The following is a 19,431-nucleotide window of genomic DNA, read 5'->3' as shown; positions in this document are numbered from 1 at the left end:
ACTGACAGACACCGTGTCAGATGCACCATCCAGCCCCGCGGGTGAGGAGAGGGAGGCAGCTAGAACCTGCTCTGGGAAAAAACAAAAATTTACAGCCACGACGGAAAAAAAGGACTCTGAACAGTCAAGCAAGCTCAAATCCTGTGCTAGAAATCCCTGTTCTGGGTGCCAGATATTGCTGGGTCCTAACTGCTCCCTCGTGGGAGGGGGTGAGAAGGAGCAGCATCAAAGATACAGACGCCAAGAATCCAGAGAAAGGGAAACAGCAACAGCGAAACCCTTTTCTACACTGCCAGCACCCAGATGCTCTGATCCCTTGACATCGCTTGGCTGTCCCCCTGACAAGGCAGGATCTGGACCCCCCACAGCGCCAGGGAGACGCCAGGTTGACATATCTCAGCCTGGTGGGCCTTAACTTCCTACACAACATGGCATTGAAGGACACAGAGAACTTTGATGTGGAAGTTAGAAATTTGGGTATTGTAGTCCTGGCTTTTAGAACTAAAAATTTTGGAAAAGCTGGGTCTCTAAGAAGCCCCTACTTGTGTAGAAAGCAGGGATAGTGGCCCTTATTTGTGCAGATGTTGTGAGGTGGATGTAAGTTGTATTTTAAGCAGTAGCTATGTTCTTAACCCACACATGGTGTTTGTACCCTCTGCCGCTCGACCTTGTTTGTTTGGCAAGCATCTATCTTCTCTCTCTCTCTCTCTCTCTCTCTCTCTCTCTCTCTCTCTCTCTCTTCCTTTCTCTCTCTCCTGTGAAAATAAGCTACCCTGAGGAACTCTATAGGTCACATTCACTGTACAATTCTAGAGCAGAGTCACTGCTTGTAGATAAAATGGTGTGAATAGGGCATCCTTGTAGCAGGGGTTTTGTTGTTGCTGTTTGTTGTCTGTTTGTTTTTTGACCACTAACCAGGTCCTAAATCACGACATGGATATTTATTATTAGTTGTGAATGTTCGGCCTTATTTGAGGTTAGTTTTGGCTAGTTTTTTAAACTTAAATTAATCCGTTTCTCTTCATAGAGATGTTTTGCCTTGGGACTTCTTTTTTTTTTCCTTTCTTTCATTCTGTATTTCCTACTCCATAACTCATTGACTGGCAGCTGGCTGGCTGGCCCCGGGTGCTTCCCTCTCTTTCTCCCTCATTCTCTCTTCTCCCAAGCCTAGATGTTTCCTCCTATTAATTCTCTCTGCCTGCCTGACCAACCTATCTCTCTACTGCTTAGCTATTGGCCATTCAGCTTTTCATTAGACCAATCAGGTGCCTTAGGCAGCAGCATAAAAACAGAAACACATCTTTACCTAGTTAAACAAATGCAGCATATAAATGGCCAACAGTTAGGTGGGAAGAGGCTAGTCAGGACGTCTGGGAATAGAGAGGTCTCAGGGAAACAGAAAGGTGAGTCGCCAATCAGATGGAAGGGCAGCAGGATGGGCAGGACAGAGTAAAGGTAACTGAGCCAAGTAAGAGAACATAGATTCAAAATTATGGGTTAATTTAAGTTATAAGAACTAGTTAGAAACAAGCCAAAACTAAGGCTGAGCTTTCATAATTAATAAAAATGTAGCATAAAGAAGAGTAACACATCTTTACATAGTTAAAGTAATATCCCACAACATAAAAAATAACATATCTTTACATAGTTAAAGTAATATCCAACAACATAAAATATAACATATCTTTACATAGTTAAAGTAATATCCCACAACATGTCCTCTAACCCTCTCTTGTGATGTTCTTCTTATTGCCTTACATTATGACTCTCACAAGCCCCAGGTACATTTCTTTTCTGGGTCCCTTTTCTCTAAGATAGAAGAAAACCTAAAAATGTCATTTTCCACCTGTGTTGCTGAGGATGAAAGAAACTGAGGCAAGCTAGATCCGTGATTATGTTGACTTTCTTCTTTCTCACAATAAAAGATACTAACAGAAAAATATTATTTCGGGACCGGCTAAAAGAGCTTTGAAGCCCAGTCAGATAGGATTTGCTATGCTGTTCAAGCCACCCTCCTGTATAGCTTTAATTGGGAAGCTTTTGATAACATGGTCTGTGGGTGTATTTGAATGAACTAGTATTGTGGACTATGATCTATGATTCTTGGCATCTAAGACTGACATGAGGAAAAAGGATTACACGGGATCCATCAAATGTCACTATCTTTCAGAAACATCTAAAATAAAGGCAAAACACCATCCAAGTTACTTACTGCAATATGCATCAGTAAATTGGTGTGCACGTGTGAGCAGAATGCACAGCTAAGGATAAACTTTTAAAAAGCCTTATAAAAATTACTGTATAAAGTTTTTGTTTTTTCTTTTATTTAAAGGAAATTTTACATTTTCTTCATCAACACCATCTCCCTCATATTCCTCCACTGGCTCAGCTGCAACAGAGACAGGGTCCGATGGAATTTCCACTCCAGATAAAACACCAATCCCCTCCACTTCTCCTGTCACCAACACAACGCCAACCATATCAGAGGTGCCCACCACAGCACAATCAACAGAAACTGCTGCTGGAAGCACATCTCCAGAGAATACCCAAAGCTCTTCAGGGACTGCTACGGAAGCCTCAGTTACATCTTCACCACAGGAAATTTCTACAGTGTCTGTTCCCACCAACTCTGGTCAGGAATTGTCAACATCTTCTTACAATGACCACACTGAGAGCATTGTGACCAGCAACACATCTCAAAACCCCAACACAGAGGTGTTCATACCAACTCATTCATCTTCCCCAGGGGGACCCACTGTGACACAGGCAGAGTCCCAGAGAACTCCCTCTCCTGGAGAAACAACCTCCGTGTATGCTCACAGCATGGGCAGCTCACCTCCAAGTATGCCCTCCACTGAAACCAGCACAGTAGACACACCGCTTACAACTGCTGTGGTTATTCCAAGTTCTCCATCTGCTGCCACACAGTTCTCAATGACATCTTCACCACAGGAACCGTCCACTGAGTCAACACCCGTCACTTCCACTCAGGAACTGACAACATTTTCTCAGACTGTCCATGCTGGGAGCACAGAGACCAGCAGCACACCTCAAACCACACTCACAGAGGTGACCACATCAAGTTTTCTACCTTTCACAAGTGGCTCAACATCTGCACAGACAACATCCCAAGGGACATCATCTCCAGAAGAATCAACCAACCTATATACTTCCAGTGTCACCATCACCAAACAAACCATATCAGAGGTTCCAATAGATGTATCCTCAATAGATTCCACCTCAAGAAATATGGGGACAACAACTCAAACAGTTTCTCAAACTTCCACATTCAAGAATACTGATGTCCTGTCAACGGTAAAAGCACCCATCTCTGCTACTCACGAACTGTCCACATCTTCTCAGAACTTCTACACTGAAACAATGGAGACCAGCAGCACACCTCAAACCACACTCACAGAGGTGACCACATCAAGATTTTCTCTTTCCCCAAGTGATTCAACTCCTGCCCAGACCGTGTCCCATGGGACATCATCTCCAGCTGAAACAATCAGTCTGTCGTCTTCCACCATCGTCAACACAAAGTTAACCATGTCAGAGGAGCTGACAGCAGCATTCTCTACAGAGTCCTCCTCAGTAAACACAGCAACCACATCTCTAAGAGTTTCTCCAGGTTCCACACCTGTCAATACTGATGTGCCAATAACAAGTTCCACAAATGTCCTGTCAATGGTGACACCACCCATCACTGATGCTCAGGAATTGTTAACATCTTCTCAGACTCTCCACACCGAAACCGTGGAGATCAGCAGCACACCTCGAACCACACACACAGAGGTGACTACATCAAATTTTTCAACTTCCCCAAGCGGCTCAGCTCCTGCACAGACAGCGTTCCAAGGGACATCATCTCCAGAAGAAACTACCAATCTCTTCATCTCCAGTGCTACCCACACCAAACCAACCATATCAGAGGTGTCAACAGAAGCATTCCCTACAGATTCCATGTCAGGAAACACTGAGACCACATCACCTATATTTTCTCAAAGTTCTGTATCTGTCAATACTGATGGCTCAATGACAAGTTCACCAAATGTCCTGTCAACGGTGATATCACCCATCACCGCTACTGGGGAATTGTCAACATCTCAGAATGACCTCCCTAGGAGCACAGAGACCAGCAGCATACCTCAAACCACACTCACTGAGGTGACCACATCATCTCTCTCACCTTCCCCCAGTGGCTCGACTGCATCAGAGACGGTGTCCCATGGGAGTTCCTCTCCAGATGAAACACCCGTCCCTTCCAGTTCTACTGTCACCAACACAACCCCAACCACATCAGAGGTGCCCACTACGCCACCCTCAACAGAATCTGCTCCTGGAAGCACGGCTTCAGAGAATATCCAGAGCTCTTCAGGGACTTCCACGGAAGCCTCAGTTACATCTTCACCATGGGAACTTTCCACAGTGTCTGTTCCCACCACCTCTGGTCTGGAATTGTCAGCATCTTCTCACAGTGACCACACTGAGAGCACTGTGACCAGCAACACATCTCAAAACCCCCTCACAGAGGTGTCCTCACCAACTCATTCATCTTCCCCAGGGGGACCCACTGTGACACAGACAGAGTCCCAGAGAACTCACACTCCTGAAGAAACAACCTCTGTGTATGCTCACAGTATGAGAAGCTCACCAGCAAGTACGCCATCCACTGAAACCCCCTCAGTAGGCGCAGCGCACACAACTGCTGTGGTTACTCCAAGTTCTCCATCTGCTGCCACACAGTTCTCAGTGACATCTTCCCCACAGGAACCGTCCACTGGGTCAACACTCATCACTTCCACTCAGGAACTGACAACATCTTCTCAGAACGTCCACACTGAAACAATGGAGACCAGCAGCACACCTCAAACCACACTCACAGAGGTGACCACATCAAGTTTTTCTTCTTCCCCAAGTGATTCAACTCCTGCCCAGACCGTGTCCCATGGGACGTCAACTCCAGCTGAAACAATCAGCCTGTCCACTTCCCCCATCGTCAACACAAACTCAATGACGTCAGAGGAGCCAACAACAGCATTTTCAATAGAGTCCACCTCAGGAAATACAGGGACCACATATCCAATAGTTTCTCCAGGTTTCACACCTGTCAATACTGATGTGCCAATGACAAGTTCCACAAATGTCCTGTCAATGGTGACAACACCCATCACTGCTACTCAGGCATTGCCAACATCTTCTCAGAACCTCCACACTAAAACCATGCAGACCAGCAGCTCACCTCATACCACACACACAGAGGTGACCATATCAAGTTTTTCTCCTTCCCCAAGTGGCTCAAATCCTTCACAGACAGCGTCCCAAGGAACATCAACTCCAGAGGAAACTACTAATCTATCAACCTCCAGTGACTCCAACACCAAAACAACCATATCAGAGGTGTCAACAGCAGATTTCACTACAGATTCCTCCTCAGGAAACACTGAGACCACATCACCAACTTTTTCTCCAAGTTCTGTACCTGTCAATACTGATGGCTCAATGACAAGTTCACCAAATGTCCTGTCAACGGTGACATCACCCATCACCTCTACTTGGGAATTGTCAACATCTCAGAATGACCTCCCTGGGTCATCTCTCTCACCTTCCCCCAGTGGCTCGACTGCAGCAGAGACGGTGTCCCATGGGAGTTCCTCTCCAGATGAAACACCCGTCCCCTCCAGTACTACTGTCACCAACACAGCCCCAACCGCATCAGAGGTGCCCAGCACGGCACCCTCAACAGAATCTGCTCCTGGAAGCACAGCTACAGAGAATATCCAAAGCTCTTCAGGGACTGCCACAGCAGCCTCAGCTACATCTTCACCACGGGAACGTTACACAGTGTCAATTCCCACCTCCTCTAGTCAAGATTTGTCAGCATCTTCCCACAGTGACCACACTGAGAGCACTGTGACCAGCAGCACATCTCAAAACACCCTCACAGAGGTGTCCATACCAACTCATTCATCTTCCCCAGGGGGATCCACTGTGACACAGGCAGAGTCCCAGAGAACTCCCTCTCCTGGAGAAACAACCTCCGTGTATGCTCACAGCATGGGCAGCTCACCTCCAAGTATGCCCTCCACTGAAACCAGCACAGTAGACGCACTGCTCACAACTGCTGTGGTTATTCCAAGTTCTCCATCTGCTGCCACACAGTTCTCAATGACATCTTCACCACAGGAACCGTCCACTGAGTCAACACCCGTCACTTCCACTCAGGAACTGACAACATTTTCTCAGACTGTCCATGCTGGGAGCACAGAGACCAGCAGCACACCTCAAACCACACTCACAGAGGTGACCACATCAAGATTTTCTCTTTCCCCAAGTGATTCAACTCCTGCCCAGACAGTGTCCCATGGGACATCAACTCCAGCTGAAACAATCAGCCTGTCGTCTTCCACCATCGTCAACACAAAGTCAACCACAACAGAGGAGCAGACAGCAGCATTCTCTACAGAGTCCTCCTCAGTAAACACAGCAACCACATCTCTAAGAGTTTCTCCAGGTTCCACACCTGTCAATACTGATGTGCCAATAACAAGTTCCACAAATGTCCTGTCAATGGTGACACCACCTATCACTGATGCTCAGGAATTGTTAACGTCTTCTCAGACTCTCCACACCGAAACCGTGGAGATCAGCAGCACACCTCGAACCACACACACAGAGGTGACTACATCAAATTTTTCAACTTCCCCAAGCGGCTCAGCTCCTGCACAGACAGCGTTCCAAGGGACATCATCTCCAGAAGAAACTACCAATCTCTTCATCTCCAGTGCTACCCACACCAAACCAACCATATCAGAGGTGTCAACAGAAGCATTCCCTACAGATTCCATGTCAGGAAACACTGAGACCACATCACCTATATTTTCTCAAAGTTCTGTATCTGTCAATACTGATGGCTCAATGACAAGTTCACCAAATGTCCTGTCAACGGTGATATCACCCATCACCGCTACTGGGGAATTGTCAACATCTCAGAATGACCTCCCTAGGAGCACAGAGACCAGCAGCATACCTCAAACCACACTCACTGAGGTGACCACATCATCTCTCTCACCTTCCCCCAGTGGCTCAACTGCATCAGAGACGGTGTCCCATGGGAGTTCCTCTCCAGATGAAACACCCGTCCCTTCCAGTTCTACTGTCACCAACACAACCCCAACCACATCAGAGGTGCCCACTACGCCACCCTCAACAGAATCTGCTCCTGGAAGCACGGCTTCAGAGAATATCCAGAGCTCTTCAGGGACTTCCACGGAAGCCTCAGTTACATCTTCACCATGGGAACTTTCCACAGTGTCTGTTCCCACCACCTCTGGTCTGGAATTGTCAGCATCTTCTCACAGTGACCACACTGAGAGCACTGTGACCAGCAACACATCTCAAAACCCCCTCACAGAGGTGTCCTCACCAACTCATTCATCTTCCCCAGGGGGACCCACTGTGACACAGACAGAGTCCCAGAGAACTCACACTCCTGAAGAAACAACCTCTGTGTATGCTCACAGTATGAGAAGCTCACCAGCAAGTACGCCATCCACTGAAACCCCCTCAGTAGGCGCAGCGCACACAACTGCTGTGGTTACTCCAAGTTCTCCATCTGCTGCCACACAGTTCTCAGTGACATCTTCCCCACAGGAACCGTCCACTGGGTCAACACTCATCACTTCCACTCAGGAACTGACAACATCTTCTCAGAACGTCCACACTGAAACAATGGAGACCAGCAGCACACCTCAAACCACACTCACAGAGGTGACCACATCAAGTTTTTCTTCTTCCCCAAGTGATTCAACTCCTGCCCAGACCGTGTCCCATGGGACGTCAACTCCAGCTGAAACAATCAGCCTGTCCACTTCCCCCATCGTCAACACAAACTCAATGACGTCAGAGGAGCCAACAACAGCATTTTCAATAGAGTCCTCCTCAGGAAATACAGGGACCACATATCCAATAGTTTCTCCAGGTTTCACACCTGTCAATACTGATGTGCCAATGACAAGTTCCACAAATGTCCTGTCAATGGTGACAACACCCATCACTGCTACTCAGGCATTGCCAACATCTTCTCAGAACCTCCACACTAAAACCATGCAGACCAGCAGCTCACCTCATACCACACACACAGAGGTGACCATATCAAGTTTTTCTCCTTCCCCAAGTGGCTCAAATCCTTCACAGACAGCGTCCCAAGGAACATCAACTCCAGAGGAAACTACTAATCTATCAACCTCCAGTGACTCCAACACCAAAACAACCATATCAGAGGTGTCAACAGCAGATTTCACTACAGATTCCTCCTCAGGAAACACTGAGACCACATCACCAACTTTTTCTCCAAGTTCTGTACCTGTCAATACTGATGGCTCAATGACAAGTTCACCAAATGTCCTGTCAACGGTGACATCACCCATCACCTCTACTTGGGAATTGTCAACATCTCAGAATGACCTCCCTGGGTCATCTCTCTCACCTTCCCCCAGTGGCTCGACTGCAGCAGAGACGGTGTCCCATGGGAGTTCCTCTCCAGATGAAACACCCGTCCCCTCCAGTACTACTGTCACCAACACAGCCCCAACCACATCAGAGGTGCCCACCACGGCACCCTCAACAGAATCTGCTCCTGGAAGCACAGCTACAGAGAATATCCAAAGCTCTTCAGGGACTGCCACAGCAGCCTCAGCTACATCTTCACCACGGGAACGTTACACAGTGTCAATTCCCACCTCCTCTAGTCAAGATTTGTCAGCATCTTCCCACAGTGACCACACTGAGAGCACTGTGACCAGCAGCACATCTCAAAACACCCTCACAGAGGTGTCCATACCAACTCATTCATCTTCCCCAGGGGGACCCACTGTGACACAGGCAGAGTCCCAGAGAACTCCCTCTCCTGGAGAAACAACCTCCGTGTATGCTCACAGCATGGGCAGCTCACCTCCAAGTATGCCCTCCACTGAAACCAGCACAGTAGACGCACTGCTCACAACTGCTGTGGTTATTCCAAGTTCTCCATCTGCTGCCACACAGTTCTCAATGACATCTTCACCACAGGAACCGTCCACTGAGTCAACACCCGTCACTTCCACTCAGGAACTGACAACATTTTCTCAGACTGTCCATGCTGGGAGCACAGAGACCAGCAGCACACCTCAAACCACACTCACAGAGGTGACCACATCAAGATTTTCTCTTTCCCCAAGTGATTCAACTCCTGCCCAGACAGTGTCCCATGGGACATCAACTCCAGCTGAAACAATCAGCCTGTCGTCTTCCACCATCGTCAACACAAAGTCAACCACAACAGAGGAGCAGACAGCAGCATTCTCTACAGAGTCCTCCTCAGTAAACACAGCAACCACATCTCTAAGAGTTTCTCCAGGTTCCACACCTGTCAATACTGATGTGCCAATAACAAGTTCCACAAATGTCCTGTCAATGGTGACACCACCTATCACTGATGCTCAGGAATTGTTAACGTCTTCTCAGACTCTCCACACCGAAACCGTGGAGATCAGCAGCACACCTCGAACCACACACACAGAGGTGACTACATCAAATTTTTCAACTTCCCCAAGCGGCTCAGCTCCTGCACAGACAGCGTTCCAAGGGACATCATCTCCAGAAGAAACTACCAATCTCTTCATCTCCAGTGCTACCCACACCAAACCAACCATATCAGAGGTGTCAACAGAAGCATTCCCTACAGATTCCATGTCAGGAAACACTGAGACCACATCACCTATATTTTCTCAAAGTTCTGTATCTGTCAATACTGATGGCTCAATGACAAGTTCACCAAATGTCCTGTCAACGGTGATATCACCCATCACCGCTACTGGGGAATTGTCAACATCTCAGAATGACCTCCCTAGGAGCACAGAGACCAGCAGCATACCTCAAACCACACTCACTGAGGTGACCACATCATCTCTCTCACCTTCCCCCAGTGGCTCAACTGCATCAGAGACGGTGTCCCATGGGAGTTCCTCTCCAGATGAAACACCCGTCCCTTCCAGTTCTACTGTCACCAACACAACCCCAACCACATCAGAGGTGCCCACTACGCCACCCTCAACAGAATCTGCTCCTGGAAGCACGGCTTCAGAGAATATCCAGAGCTCTTCAGGGACTTCCACGGAAGCCTCAGTTACATCTTCACCATGGGAACTTTCCACAGTGTCTGTTCCCACCACCTCTGGTCTGGAATTGTCAGCATCTTCTCACAGTGACCACACTGAGAGCACTGTGACCAGCAACACATCTCAAAACCCCCTCACAGAGGTGTCCTCACCAACTCATTCATCTTCCCCAGGGGGACCCACTGTGACACAGACAGAGTCCCAGAGAACTCACACTCCTGAAGAAACAACCTCTGTGTATGCTCACAGTATGAGAAGCTCACCAGCAAGTACGCCATCCACTGAAACCCCCTCAGTAGGCGCAGCGCACACAACTGCTGTGGTTACTCCAAGTTCTCCATCTGCTGCCACACAGTTCTCAGTGACATCTTCCCCACAGGAACCGTCCACTGGGTCAACACTCATCACTTCCACTCAGGAACTGACAACATCTTCTCAGAACGTCCACACTGAAACAATGGAGACCAGCAGCACACCTCAAACCACACTCACAGAGGTGACCACATCAAGTTTTTCTTCTTCCCCAAGTGATTCAACTCCTGCCCAGACCGTGTCCCATGGGACGTCAACTCCAGCTGAAACAATCAGCCTGTCCACTTCCCCCATCGTCAACACAAACTCAATGACGTCAGAGGAGCCAACAACAGCATTTTCAATAGAGTCCTCCTCAGGAAATACAGGGACCACATATCCAATAGTTTCTCCAGGTTTCACACCTGTCAATACTGATGTGCCAATGACAAGTTCCACAAATGTCCTGTCAATGGTGACAACACCCATCACTGCTACTCAGGCATTGCCAACATCTTCTCAGAACCTCCACACTAAAACCATGCAGACCAGCAGCTCACCTCATACCACACACACAGAGGTGACCATATCAAGTTTTTCTCCTTCCCCAAGTGGCTCAAATCCTTCACAGACAGCGTCCCAAGGAACATCAACTCCAGAGGAAACTACTAATCTATCAACCTCCAGTGACTCCAACACCAAAACAACCATATCAGAGGTGTCAACAGCAGATTTCACTACAGATTCCTCCTCAGGAAACACTGAGACCACATCACCAACTTTTTCTCCAAGTTCTGTACCTGTCAATACTGATGGCTCAATGACAAGTTCACCAAATGTCCTGTCAACGGTGACATCACCCATCACCTCTACTTGGGAATTGTCAACATCTCAGAATGACCTCCCTGGGTCATCTCTCTCACCTTCCCCCAGTGGCTCGACTGCAGCAGAGACGGTGTCCCATGGGAGTTCCTCTCCAGATGAAACACCCGTCCCCTCCAGTACTACTGTCACCAACACAGCCCCAACCGCATCAGAGGTGCCCAGCACGGCACCCTCAACAGAATCTGCTCTTGGAAGCACAGCTACAGAGAATATCCAAAACTCTTCAGGGACTGCCACAGCAGCCTCAGTTACATCTTCACCATGGGAACTTTCCACAGTGTCCGTTCCCACCACCTCTCGTCAGGTATTGTCAGCATCTTCTCTCAATGAGCACACTGAGAGCACTGTGACCAGCAGCCCATTTCAAAACCCCCTCACAGAGGTGTCCACACCAACTCATTCATCTTCCCCAGGGGGACCCACTGTGACACAGACAGAGTCCCAGAGAACTCACACTCCTGAAGAAACAACCTCTGTGTATGCTCACAGTATGAGAAGCTCACCAGCAAGTACGCCATCCACTGAAACCCCCTCAGTAGGCGCAGCGCACACAACTGCTGTGGTTACTCCAAGTTCTCCATCTGCTGCCACACAGTTCTCAGTGACATCTTCCCCACAGGAACCGTCCACTGGGTCAACACTCATCACTTCCACTCAGGAACTGACAACATCTTCTCAGAACGTCCACACTGAAACAATGGAGACCAGCAGCATACCTCAAACCACACTCACTGAGGTGACCACATCATCTCTTTCATCTTCCCCCAGTGGCTCGGCTGCAGCAGAGACGGTGTCCCATGGGAGTTCCTCTCTAGATGAAACACCCGTCCCTTTCAGTTCTACTGTCACCAACACAACCCCAACCACATCAGAGGTGCCCACTACGGCACTCTCTACGGAATCTGCTCCTGGAAGCACGGCTCCAGAGAATATCCAGAGCTCTTCAGGGACTGCCACGGAAGCCTCAGTTACATCTTCACCACGGGAACTTTCCACAGTGTCTGTTCCCACCACCTCTGGTCTGGAATTGTCAGCATCTTCTCATAGTGACCACACTGAGAGCATTGTGACCAGCAGCACATCTCAAAACCCACTCACAGAGGTGTCCTCACCAACTCATTCATCTTCCCCAGGGGGACCCACTGTGACACAGACAGAGTCCCAGAGAATTCTCACTCCTGAAGAAACAACCTCTGTGTATGCTCACAGTATGAGCAGCTCACCAGCAAGTACACCCTCAACTGAAACCCCCTCAGTAGACGCAGCGCACACAACTGCTGTGGTTACTCCAAGTTCTCCATCTGCTGCCACACAGTTCTCAGTGACATCTTCCCCACAGGAACCGTCCACTGGGTCAACACTCATCACTTCCACTCAGGAACTGACAACATCTTCTCAGAACGTCCACACTGAAACAATGGTGACCAGCAGCACACCTCAAACCACACACACAGAGGTGACCACATCAAGTTTTTCTTCTTCGCCAAGTGATTCAACTCCTGCCCAGACCGTGTCCCATGGGACATCAACTCCAGCTGAAACAATCAGCCTGTCCACTTCCCCCATCGTCAACACAAACTCAATGACGTCAGAGGAGCCAACAACAGCAATTTCAATAGAGTCCTCCTCAGGAAATACAGGGACCACATATCCAATAGTTTCTCCAGGTTTCACACCTGTCAATACTGATGTGCCAATGACAAGTTCCACAAGTGTCCTGTCAATGGTGACAACATCCATCACTGCTACTCAGGCATTGCCAACTTCTTCTCAGAACCTCCACACTGAAACCATGCAGACCAGCAGCTCACCTCATACCACACACACAGAGGTGACCATATCAAGTTTTTCTCCTTCCCCAAGTGGCTCAAATCCTTCACAGACAGCGTCCCAAGGAACATCAACTCCAGAGGAAACTACTAATCTATCAACCTCCAGTGACTCCAACACCAAAACAACCATATCAGAGGTGTCAACAGCAGATTTCACTACAGATTCCTCCTCAGGAAACACTGAGACCACATCACCAACTTTTTCTCCAAGTTCTGTACCTGTCAATACTGATGGCTCAATGACAAGTTCACCAAATGTCCTGTCAACGGTGACATCACCCATCACCTCTACTTGGGAATTGTCAACATCTCAGAATGACCTCCCTGGGTCATCTCTCTCACCTTCCCCCAGTGGCTCGACTGCAGCAGAGACGGTGTCCCATGGGAGTTCCTCTCCAGATGAAACACCCGTCCCTTCCAGTTCTACTGTCACCAACACAACCCCAACCACATCAGAGGTGCCCACCACAGCACTCTCTACGGAATCTGCTCTTGGAAGCACAGCTACAGAGAATGTTCAAAGCTCTTCAGGGACTGCCACAGCAGCCTCAGTTACATCTTCACCATGGGAACTTTCCACAGTGTCCGTTCCCACCACCTCTAGTCAGGTATTGTCAGCATCTTCTCTCAATGAGCACACTGAGAGCACTGTGACCAGCAGCCCATTTCAAAACCCCCTCACAGAGGTGTCCACACCAACTCATTCATCTTCCCCAGGGGGACCCACTGTGACACAGGCAGAGTCCCAGAGAACTCCCTCTCCTGGAGAAACAACCTCCGTGTATGCTCACAGCATGAGCAGCTCACCTCCAAGTACGCCCTCCACTGAAACCCCCCCAGTAGACGCAGCGCACACAACTGCTGTGGTTATTCCAAGTTCTCCATCTGCTGCCACACAGTTCTCAGTGTCATCTTTTCCACAGGAACCATCCACTGGGTCAACACCCATCACTTCCACTCAGGAACTGACAACATCTACTCAGATTCTGCACACTGAAAGCATGGGGACCAGCAGCACACCTCACACCACACACACAGAGGTGACCACATCAACTTTTTCAGCTTTCACAAATGACTCACCTCTTGCACAGACAACATCCCAAGGGACATCATCTTCAGAAGAAACAACTGACCTATATACTTCCAGCGTCAAACCAAACCCCATCAACCCAAACCAAACCCCATCAGATGTTCCAGTAGAAGTCTCCTCTACAGATTCTACCTCAGGAAATACAGGGCCCACAACTCCAACAGTTTCTCAAAGTTCCACACCTCACAATACTGCTGGCTCAAAGACAAGTTCTCCAAATTTCCTATCAAAGGTGACATCTCCCATCATTTCTACTCAGGCATTGCCAGTATCTTCTCAGAACCTCCACACTGGAAGCATGGGCACCAGCAGCACACTTCAAACCACACTCACAGAGGTGACCACATCAACTTTTCTACCTTTCACAAGTGGCTCATCCCCTGCACAGACAGTGTCTCAAGGGACATTATCACCAGAGGAAACAACCAACCTATTCACCTCCATTGTTCCCAACACCAAACCGACCATATCAGAGGCTCCAACAGAACCATTATCTCCAGATTTCACCCCAGGAAATACAGGAATCACATTGCCAACAGTTTCTCAACATTCCATACCTGTCAATACTGATGTGTCAATGACGAATTCACCAAATGTCCTGTCAACAGTCACAACACCCATCACTTCCACTCAGGAATTGCCAACTTCTTCTCAGAACCTCCGCACTGAAACCATGGAGACCAGCAGCACACCTCAAACCACACACACAGAGGTGACTGCATCAAGTTTTCCTCCTTCCCCAAGTAATTCAACTCCTGCCCATACAGTGTCCCATGGGACATCATCTCCATCTGAAACAACCAATCTTTTCACTTCTACCATCCTCAGCACAAACTCAACCATGTCAGAGGCGCCAACAACAGCATTCTCTACAGAGTCCTCCTCAGGAAACACAGGGACCTCATCTCCAATAGTTTCTCAAAGTTCCACACCTTTCAGTACTGATGCGTCAATAACAGGTTCCACAAATGTCCTGTCAATGGTGACAACACCCATCACTGTTGCTCAGGAATTGTTAACATCTTCTCAGACTCTCCACACTGAAACCAAGGAGACCAGCAGCGCACCTCATACCACACACACAGAGGTGACCACATCAAGTTTTTCTCCTTCTCAAAGAGGCTCAACTCCTGCACAGACAGCGTCCCAGTCGACATCATCCCTAGGGGATACAACCAGCCTGTCTTCTTCTACTGTGATCAACCCAAGCCCAACCACATCAGAGGTGCCAACAGCAGCACTCTCTACAGATTCCATCTCAGGAAATACAGGAACCACATCTCCAACAATTTCTCAAAGTTCTGTACCTGTCAATACTGATGTCTCAATGACAAATTCATCAGAGGTTCTGTCTACGATCACAACACCCATCACCATGACTCAGGAGCTGACAACATCTTCTCAGAATCTCCACACTGAAACTGTGGAGACCAGTCGCACACCTCAAACCATACTCACAGAGGTGACCACATCAACTTTTTCCACTTCCTTAAGTGGTTCACCTCCTGATCAGACAGTGTCTCACCAGCCATCATCTCCAAATGCCACAACCAACCTCCCCACTTCCAGCGTTATCCATACAAATCCAACCACGTCAGAGATGCCAACGGCATCAGTCTCCACAGACTCTACCTTAGGAAGTACTGGAACCAGATCTCCAACAGTTTCTCTAAGTTCCACGTCTGTCATGACCGACATCTCAGTGACAAGCTCAGCAAATGTCCTCTCAACGATGACCACACCCATCACCTATACTCAGGAACATTCGACATCTTCTCAGAGTGTCCACACTGGAAGCATGGAGACCAGCAGCACACCTCACACCACCCTCACAGAGGTCATGCCCTCAACTCGTTCCGTCTCCCCGAGTGTACCCACTCAGACACAGACATTTTCTTGGGGAACATCCTCCTCCAGCAAAATAACTACTCCATCTGTTTCCAGCCAGAGTAACCCACCTCGAGCTACCCCTGACATATCAACCTCTCCAGACTTCACCTCAGGAAACTCAGGGCCTACATCTGCACACGTCACCGGAAGCCTCAGTATTGCCACATCAAGAGTTCCAAGCACAACTCTAGTCGGACAACCAACAGTCCTAGCTCACAGCACCTCTACGCAGTCGTCATCTGTGTACTCTCAGAGTTACCGGACAACCAGCATGGCGTCCTTCAGCACATCTCAAACCAGCATCCTCACAGAGCTGACCACAGAAAACCACTCATCCTCTTCATCTGGACCCACTGCGACAGACACCCCTTCCCATGGGACATCTTCCTCAGGTGAGTCAGCTGAGGTGAGGCTCCCCACAATGAATGATGACCAGCCCCTCTTCCCCGTCTGTCCTGTTTGCTTATGCATGGAGGCACTGACTGTTGCCCACTATATAAACAAACATTTCAGCTGTCTCTCCCAGCTCCTCATTTTCTGTGAGTCTCATATTCTCTAACGTAAAAACCACTCTTGTCTTCTTTTCCTATATTTTCAGGAAAGACCACAAGCTCCCCGAAGACAGACAGTGGCAGAGGCACATCACTCTCTGCTACCCCTTTGACCCTTACCACGCCCAGCACAACCACAGCCTCCAGGTCAACGGTGACCCCGATCCCCATTTTACCAGAGCAGGGTGAGTGACGCCCAGAAGACATTCCCTCTTTGCCTTCTACCCGAGCCAGACTTCAAGGTCGTGGCTGTGATTGCAAGACTGGATTTGACAGTTTAGGTCCTTCTGTGTTGTTGAGGGATCCAGTCCTTTGGGTTTCTACTCTGTCCTATCCAGGTCACGAATAAACCACCTCCCCCCCCACCTTGTATTCCCTCTAGAGGGATGATGACTGAGTGTTTAGAACCACTAGGTTACAGTCTCTGCTCTCTGGGATCAGAGATTACAGGGCACAACACCAATGGGTGCTGAGGGCAATTTTGTGCATTGTATTGGGGTGGGAGATGGAGAGAGGGAAGTGAGCAAGGGATTGATCAACTGTTCTGTAGATGAAAGGCCAGGATACTAGGTACAGGCCTGTAAGCGATGTGGGAATAGGATCAAGGTGGACACGAGACTTCCGGATGGGAGCTGGGGGAGGGGGAGCACCTCAGATAGGTTGGATGGTCTGAGCAGCTAGAGTATAGCCGTGGGAGTGAAAAGATAGTCCTCGTGTTGAGTCGGGCAGGAGCTCCGAGCCTTTGGGATTGCCAGGATGTAACATGAGGGCCAGCTTGTTGGGGTTTCCGTCCCGCCCGGTACCCCAACAGCCGGCAAATCCCAAAGAGAAATTACACACAGGACTCCATAAGGTTATAAACTGATTGGCCCATTAGGTCAGGCTTCTTGTTAACTCTTATAACTTATGTTACCCCATTATCCTTATCTATGTTAGCACATGGCTCGGTACCTTTCTCAGCTGGGCAGGTTACATGCTGCCTCTTCAGTGGTCTGCACAGGAATGACAGAGGAACCTCTCTGCTTCCCAGAATTCTCCTGTTCTCATTGCATCACCTCTACTTCCTGTCTGGTTTTCCCACCTATACTGCCTGCCTGGCCAATCAGCGTTTTATTAAAATATGATTGACAGAATACAGATAATTCTCCTGCACCACCGGGAGTAAAGGTGAATAGTGATGGGGGTCTGAGGACTCTAAGGAGTCTGGTGTGTGCAAAAACCTGTGGGTAAGGCAACCAGGAAGGATCTAGATTTGCATAGTCATGGCTGGTATGGATAAATTTGGGAGGGAAAGCAAGGGGTGAGCGAGGAAGCCGGGAGCTATGTAGACTCTGCGCTAAGCCAATCAAGACTGTGGCAGGGTCCTAATGAGTCGATGCTACAGTATAGAGTGAGGTCCCCTTGGAAAACACTTAGGATAAGGTCCCAAGCTGGAATCCAAGGACATAAGGGTGGCCTAGGGTAATTTTGGGGCTGGGAGGTTCTTCAGATTTATCTGGAGAAATACCATTTCAGGAAACAAGGGCCATTTTATGAAAAGGCCTTTAAGCGAGTGGTCTTTGTGGTCTCATAGTTTCAGCTTTTAGCCCTTGGGCAGTTCTGACTTCTCCATCAGAGCGTATAGTTGAGACCCTCACGGCAAGGCCATTAAGTCAGGATGTTCTAAGCTGAGGAATGAGAAAGGTACCAGCCGAGAAATATACAAGGAGAATGTGCTAGATATGCATGGAGCAGCAAAGAGTCAGGGCCTAGGGGTGCTTTCGTAAGAGGGCCGAGGTAAGCAGCAGATGAGGGAAAACTCCCTCGGGATCTTTCTGAACCTGAAGAAGGCAAAAGCCCGCAAGGGTGCTGTTCTCTCCTTTGTCCTGGCCTAGGCATTCCCCTCTTCCCCTACGGGACAAGCCCTGAAGTTGGAGACCACCAGTTGTTTGCCAGGACTGTGGATTTTACCTCACCCCTCTTCAAGATCCAGATTGGCTTCCCACTTGGCTCCTCTCTTCGGGATTCCTTCTACGTGAGTCTCCCGCTGAAGCCCTTGTTTTAAGTCTGTGGCCTGTGTTCTCTGGGTCCTGTTTCTCCTCCAGGTTTGACGACGGCCCGTGACTGAGAGGAAGGGAGAATGGGAATCACCTTTGCTGCACAACACCTCCGTAGCTTCTTTTGTATCAATTTCTAGTTGGGGAAGGCTGAGTGAAGTCATGCCTCCCTGCCCGTGTGGGCAAAACCATCCTCTCCCTAGTAAGATGAGATCACAGTTATTTCATGAGTTTTTTGTTTTGTTTTGCTTTTGTTTTGTTTTTTGTTTTTTATCATGAGGAATAAGCTATGCTTGGAAACTTGATTGGTTTACTTCATTTTCATTTCTTGTGATTACTTCCTGGTTCCCTGGGAATAGTGATGGGCTCCACTTGCCCTCAGGGAGGGGAGTAGTTACACCCAACTGAGAGGTCAACACAGTACTGGGAGGAGGACATTGACTGCTTTGCCCTCATCTGCCTCCTCCCAAGCTTTAAGGGTGAGGAGCTTACCAAGAAGCTCTGCTCTGACAGCAACTGTCCACTGAAGCAGGACACCGTCCACTACTTTGGACTGATGTGAGACTGTCCTGGTAGGGATGAGTATTTATAAGGTTACTAGGTAACGAGTTCTCCTAGAAGGCGAAAAGTGGATAAGGGGACCATCAAGGTTGACGCCTCTCATCCTCTGCACAGATGGGCGCTCAGGAGGCACGCTTC

General features: G+C 48.7%; 1 protein-coding gene across 2 annotated transcripts in view; it reads left to right on the top strand.

Annotated features, from left to right (window-relative positions):
- The window catches only part of Muc4 (mucin 4, cell surface associated), a 60,152-nt gene that overhangs the window by 20,955 nt on the left and 19,766 nt on the right, over positions 1-19,431 (top strand). For both annotated transcript variants that reach the window (XR_015736261.1, XM_087901229.1), the window contains exons 2-4: positions 2,333-16,537; positions 16,744-16,881; positions 18,571-18,710. Coding sequence is in view for 1 of the 2 variants with exons in the window: in XM_087901229.1 (XP_087757355.1) it covers positions 2,333-16,537; positions 16,744-16,881; positions 18,571-18,710 (14,483 nt within the window). In the remaining variant the exon portion in view is untranslated. The remainder of the gene's footprint in view (positions 1-2,332; positions 16,538-16,743; positions 16,882-18,570; positions 18,711-19,431) is intronic.

The sequence above is a fragment of the Myodes glareolus genome, chromosome 2, assembly GCF_982192425.1.
Source record: "Myodes glareolus chromosome 2, mMyoGla1.1, whole genome shotgun sequence".
NCBI classification, from domain to species: domain Eukaryota; kingdom Metazoa; phylum Chordata; class Mammalia; order Rodentia; family Cricetidae; genus Myodes; species Myodes glareolus.
This window is presented reverse-complemented; position numbering and strand designations above follow the sequence as displayed.